The sequence below is a fragment of the Arachis duranensis genome, chromosome 3, assembly GCF_000817695.3.
Source record: "Arachis duranensis cultivar V14167 chromosome 3, aradu.V14167.gnm2.J7QH, whole genome shotgun sequence".
NCBI lineage: Eukaryota > Viridiplantae > Streptophyta > Magnoliopsida > Fabales > Fabaceae > Arachis > Arachis duranensis.
Window position 1 is genome coordinate 127,206,699 of NC_029774.3, and position 6,096 is coordinate 127,212,794.

Consider the following 6,096-nt stretch of genomic DNA (forward strand, 5'->3'; position numbering starts at 1 on the left):
TCAATCTTCTCCTCCTTCCTCCCTCTCCTGTCCACCCACTTCTTCTCCCATCTCCTCCTCCTCCTCCCCCTACTTCCCCTTCTCTTCATCCCATCCCCTTCTTCTTCCTCTCCTCTCATCCAAACCATACTCTACTTCTTCCTTCTCATTCTCCTCACCATCCTCCTCGTCAACCTCCGCATCTCATGGACCCTCGCCCCCGTCATCGCCGTCGCCGAATCCTCTTACGCCCTCCGCCCCCTCCGCCGTAGCGCCGCCCTTGTCAGAACCATGAAACCCCTCGCCGCCTCCACCATCCTCTTCTTCGGCCTCCTCGAGGGACTCTTGCTATGGAGCAGCTCCGTGCTCGTCACCACCGGCGGCGTTGGCGCCTGGTGGAAGGACTGGGCCGTTGTGTTACAGATCGTGCTGACGTCAACGACTCTGATGGTGCTGATGCTTTACCACACGGCCGCAGACACCGTGCTGTACATGTACTGCAAGGCGGTGCACGGCGAGCTGGCGATGGAGATCGCGGAGGAGTTCGCCAGGGAGTATGTTAGCCTCCCTTTCGATGAAGAGAAAGTACCTCATGTCGTCTCTGTTGTTCCTCGTGTTTCAGTTTAAATCACGTTTTGGTTTCGATGGCAACGAGGTTAGTTTGTAACATAACAACGCTATCATCATCACTATCTCTATGATCATGATCTAGGGTTGTATTAATACTTACTAGCAATGACTTGCTTAAATGCTTATTATGAAATGTTATAGACTTTTGTGTATACTGTAAATTATTGAATGATTTCATATTTAGTTGTTCGTGTTGGAAATTGGAAGGAGAAAACAAAAATCTGAATCTTGTGGATACCAATCAATAGTTTTGTGAAATAAATTGCTTGTCTTTGTTTCCTTTTTCGAATTGAATACGAATACGATGATGCTGCTTCAATGGCTGAACTTGCGCTGTAACGCGTATCTTACGAGTGAATCTTCGAAATTGAGGGAGTCCAAAAGTAAGTAGCCCAAGCTTTAGAAGCGTTGAATCACCTATTTTTCTGTTATTTACTTATTTATGTATTTGTAATTTTGCATTACAAAAAATGCTCAAAGTTATAAATTTGGAACAATGCGTCGCAAATAGGCTATCGTTGCTATGGTTCAAACGGTATAGTCTTCTATACCTTCTCATGTTCACTTATAAATTGCGAAATCAAGTCTCACTCTTTAATTTAGGGGAAAAAAAAAACCTAAAAAGAATGCGTCTTGATCAATAACATTCGTTATTGGATATTGCACGCCCTAATTTGATTTAATATTTGTGAAATAAAGTTGATTTGGCCTGTAATTAATTACTTGTCTTCTGTGAATTCGAAAGGACTGTATATGAAATAGAATTATTGCAAGTTGATTTGTTGTTCCCCTTTTCAAATGCTCGCTAAAATTCAGGAGAAATACATAAAATAAATTTTAACAAAAAAAGCAGAGTCAACAAATAAATATCCCTTTGTTTTGGGAGAAATCAAAGATGAGAGATACATCTCTAAATCATGAACACGATATTGAAGAGTCTAAGAACAATTGGTCATAACTCCTAAATCTAATACGAATATAGCCAGCTGAACTCTTGAGAAATGCAACCTATTTGGCATTCTGCATTGTTTAGACACAAAAAAAAAATGAAAAATGCACAAAACAAAGCAAAGAAAAGCAGAGCACAAAACAAAGCATAAATAAAAATGCACTAGGATGCTAAACCTCACCAGTTACCGTTGTTAACCTACAACTTTGTACATTGGTTCCAAAAATATCTCCATCACGCTTGAATGCTTGATCCTCCCTTCAAAACTCAATAGAGGACATCATCTTAACATCAACAAGGTTCACAGCTAAGGAATGCTGAAGAAAATCCTATAGCTCACAAATCAAGGAATCAACAATTCCCCAACATAAGTCAAAATCAGATATGGTTAGAATTTTCTGCTATAAACCACGTTGGATGAAGATTTGTGCCTAAAAGCTCTCTCATCTTGATCAGGATTGAAAAGAAGATTGGTCCAATTTGTGGATCTCTCCACAATTCTACTAGGAAGTTGATCACTATCTTCCCCGCCTGAGGCTTCATACCCGTCGCTAGTTGACCTTGACAGTGGAATTCCATTCAAATTTGCAACACTGCCACCACCAGCCGAAGGACCAGCAAGCTGCCTAGCCTCTTCAATTCTTGACGAAGACACCCGGAAAGGGTGGATATCGGGAGACTCTATACTGCTTTCAGAAGAAGTCACAACATTCGCAGCTGAGCTTGACATTGCTTGACTCATATGAAATGCGCTGCGTGGTTCAAGTTGAAGAGGGGCTAAGCTAGACACTCCACTGAAGCCTTTACCAATAGCAGCCTTGGAAACCTCTTCTGCATTTAATCGCGCCAATGTCCAAGGACTAATTTTGACTGCTCCAGGATTCTTTCTCTTAGATGGTTCTTCTCTAATGCTCTTCTTTCCAAGTGAGCTTACGGAACCGGTTTCTGGTGGGATTACGTCAAACTGCAGCCAATGAAAGCAACATATGGTGCCATATAAGAAAATGGAACACACAAAAGCACCAGGGATGTCATGTCTGACAAAGAAAGCACATTAATGCCAAAAGCAAGTTGAATTTTTTTAGAAAAAATGTCACCTGATCTTCAACGAACAGGCGTGGTGGTGTGCACCACGAACCACGCTGGAACGTAGTGAAGGAGCTCGCACTGCTGAATCCAGTAAGTGAGCTGACAGTTGACATTTGAGGACTTTGTTGACCACCAACTCCTTGCTGCTCCTGCTCTTGCTCCCTCAGAGCTATGATGTAATCGTAAGTGCTGATTCCCTGAGTAACTCAGCAATAACCATAACACATTTGGCACCAAAAACGTACACTTAATGAGAATTACTAGAAAGATGAACTTGTAGAGGATTCAGAAAAGGGTACACAAATATCAGAATATTTTCAATTGGCCTCCATCATTTTCTCTTTGCTTTCTTTTTTCCTCTTAATGCCTATGTTTTACAAATGAAATAAAACATTGCACCAGATTAATGATGTAGCAAGCAACTGCCAAGTTACCTTTTCAACAAGGAGGATGTGAAAGAAGAAAAGCTGTGCAACAGGCAAGGTAGCAATCATAGCCAGAATGGTGCAAACAGACTGAAAACAAAAGAAATGAAATATATTCCAATTTCCGAACACGTAATAAAGTAATATGTTATAGCAGTATAGTAGCCATGTACTAAGATAAGAGAAAGACAAGGCAGAATGCTTACCACCACAATGACAAAGGGAACAATAGAGAAACTACTTCCCAACTTGGAGGAGATGTCAGCAGAAAATTGCTTTCTCTCAACAAAACCATAGATAAGCACAAATATCCCAGTCAACCATTGAAGAATAAGCTGCAATCTCAAGCCCAAGATTTAAAAAACCATGTATAGACCTTTTAGTAGTTAATCTAAATTTAAAATAAATAGGAAATAAAAATGAATACTGGTGTTGCTCTTTAGTAGTTTGGCACTTGGAAGGGAAATCAGAGAATCATGGAAAAGACCCAAAATATTTTGGGTAACATATGGGCCTGTTTAGTTTCTCTTTTTTTTATGATAGAAAAGGGATTTTATAACTTTACAACAAGAACAACAACTACAGCAAAGCCTTATCCCACTAGGTAGAGTCGGTTACATGGATCAAACGATGCCATTACGCCTTATCATGTATCATAACTTTGTGAAGGAAAAAGTAAAAATAGTTAAAATAGTATCATATTTTCTATTTCATTTACCATTTTCATATTATCCTTCACAAAATTCTGAAAAACGTAAACAGTAAACAGTAAAAATAAAAACAGAAAGCAAACAAGCCCAAGGATTTCCACAAAACAGAAGCATATTTGAATGGATGGGTAAAGAAGTTCTTCCTACATAGTTGAAGAGATTATGTAATGACTGGCAGGTTTGATCATGCGAATGATATGATGGTAGGCATAGGTAGATATCTTGCTTACCAAGAGGATAGCAACAACCATGAGAGCAAAAAATTGCCGGTAGTTTCTTTTCCCTATACAATTGTTAAGCCACTGCAAAAACCAAGGAGCAAAAGTCCTTCAGATCTTGTCTTTAAATGGTTAGGAAATAAATGAGCAATCAGATTATTATATCATACTCTGCAATGATGATCAAAGTGATCTACACACTTGTCGCAAACTCTACAGTGCTTGCTGTACTTGAAGACCTACAACATTATGTTCTTCAATGGTATAAACTTTTTATATAATGCATAAGCATAATAAATTGTAACCAAAGATAATATGTTGATAAATAGATTCCAAAAATGCATTTCTTCGTTGGAATGCTTATAATGTTTCTACCCACCTCAACTTCACACAAGCTGCAATAGAACATGCCATCTTCGCTTATTTGCTTATCACAAGATTCCTTGCTTGAGCTAGAGCAGCTACAGACATATGCACAAGGAGAGCATATCAAGAGAAGACATGACAATGCATTCTTCTTCTCTACTGAATCAGAAGCATCTTTCACAGTTCCTTCTGTTCCAGGTGCCTCCTTGTCCACAGACATTGCTCCAACCGTTGAAGCATTTGCACCGTGTATCGAAGAGGTTGATTCTCCTCCTAATTTAGAATTCTTTGGTTGACTATGTTTCTCACTGTATGGGATTTTGAGATACTTCTTGGATTTGAAAACCCCTGGATCTGCTGGATCTGTTGCTGCACACCAAATGTACAATCCAAAGACACAAGTAATCTGCCAAAAGAGGTGAGCTAGAGCTATCAACAGATGTACAGTCCAAAGACACAAGTAAATTTATGATTCTTTCCTAATAATTTTGTTACAAGCATGTACAAAATCACATCAAATATTTCAACAAAAAAAATATACATTTGAAAGTCATGTATAGATGTGGAAGCCAAAACAACTGTGAAAAAAGAAGGAAAAGAAAAATTTCAGAGCTTAGAAGTGCATATCAGCCTATGTGTGAACAGTAAAACATTTGTTATTCCACTGAAGAAGAAAAAACCTGACTAACTTAACAACACCAACTCTTTTCATATCCGGCTCACAATCAATATAAACAACTAAGCTACTAAGCCAGAGCAAATCCCAAATTCACAAAGAAGACCTAAGAAACATTCCAGAAGCTTTATCATATATACTCTCACAGTTATAAACTAAGTGCCGCTTTAAATTTCTACTTGGAGTATGAAAACGATTGTAATGTATTGGAGTTTCAATATTTAGAAGTGAATTAACAAAATTACCTATTAGATTATTACAGTAATAATTCTCTCTCTAATTAGTTTATCCATTTATCTCTGTCACCACTTATTCCGAGATTGACTAAAGTAGTACTAATAGGGGTATGACTAAAATAAATAATAATCTTACAGTGATTTGCCAACAGCTATTTGTGGAAAAAATAAAATTTTATAAATGGGCACTTATTTGAAAACAGAGGAAGTACTGAAGTAGCTCAAATGTATCAATTATTGTAGTACTACTAGCAAATTTGTCCCTATTTTGGAATTCTTCAAATTTGTTGTCTTCAACTTTAGAAGATGAAGTTAAGGAAACATAACTCAAGAAATCACATAATGGAATAGAAGAAAATGCCACTCTCTTGTTTGGATGTATAATATCTTTTATGATGGAAAAGAATGGCAATGTATGAGATTTTTTAGTGTGTCGCTCCTTGACCTTCCAATTTGGAGGTTCTAAACTAAAAATAGGGATCTTGGATGGCAAGCAATAGACATTTTTTCGCTCCTTGACCATGGGACACTCCTCCCTCTAAAAATTCTTTCAAACAAGAAGGTTTACTTACATTTGTCCATTCCACCCTATGCCACACCTCCCCTTTTTCATTAAACTATAAAAGATAGTGGTGAGGTGTGGTGGCAACTAGCAAGGTCATTACAGAAAACCAGCATCTGGAAGTATCCACTGGGAGGGGAAGGTGTCAAAGGGCAAGCAGTAGCTGAGGGAAGCCGGCCCTCGGTCTCGTCGGCACATGGTTTCTTTCTGAACCCCAAATCAGTGTGTCAGCCATCAGAGAAGGGCAAGCCAGTGT

General features: G+C 38.6%; 2 protein-coding genes across 3 annotated transcripts in view; one reads left to right on the forward strand and one right to left on the reverse strand.

Moving 5' to 3' along the window:
• The window catches only part of LOC107481193 (uncharacterized), a gene marked incomplete in the record, with an annotated part of 1,143 nt that extends 255 nt beyond the window's left edge, over nucleotides 1-888 (forward strand). The window contains 1 exon segment of the mRNA XM_016101411.3: nucleotides 8-888. Coding sequence (XP_015956897.1) covers nucleotides 8-606 — 599 coding nt within the window.
• A 495-nt stretch (nucleotides 889-1,383) lies between these two features.
• Nucleotides 1,384-6,096, reverse strand: part of LOC107481192 (probable protein S-acyltransferase 22) — a 5,985-nt gene continuing 1,272 nt past the window's right edge. Inside the window, exons 3-10 of one of the 2 annotated variants that reach the window (XR_002373046.2) lie at nucleotides 4,380-4,772; nucleotides 4,171-4,239; nucleotides 4,013-4,084; nucleotides 3,279-3,407; nucleotides 3,082-3,162; nucleotides 2,656-2,844; nucleotides 1,740-2,522; nucleotides 1,384-1,629 (exon numbers count right to left, since the gene is read on the reverse strand). Coding sequence is in view for 1 of the 2 variants with exons in the window: in XM_016101410.3 (XP_015956896.1) it covers nucleotides 1,947-2,522; nucleotides 2,656-2,844; nucleotides 3,082-3,162; nucleotides 3,279-3,407; nucleotides 4,013-4,084; nucleotides 4,171-4,239; nucleotides 4,380-4,772 (1,509 nt within the window). In the remaining variant the exon portion in view is untranslated. Of the gene's footprint in view, nucleotides 2,523-2,655; nucleotides 2,845-3,081; nucleotides 3,163-3,278; nucleotides 3,408-4,012; nucleotides 4,085-4,170; nucleotides 4,240-4,379; nucleotides 4,773-6,096 lie in introns of both variants that reach the window. The other variant, XM_016101410.3, reaches the window with a different exon arrangement.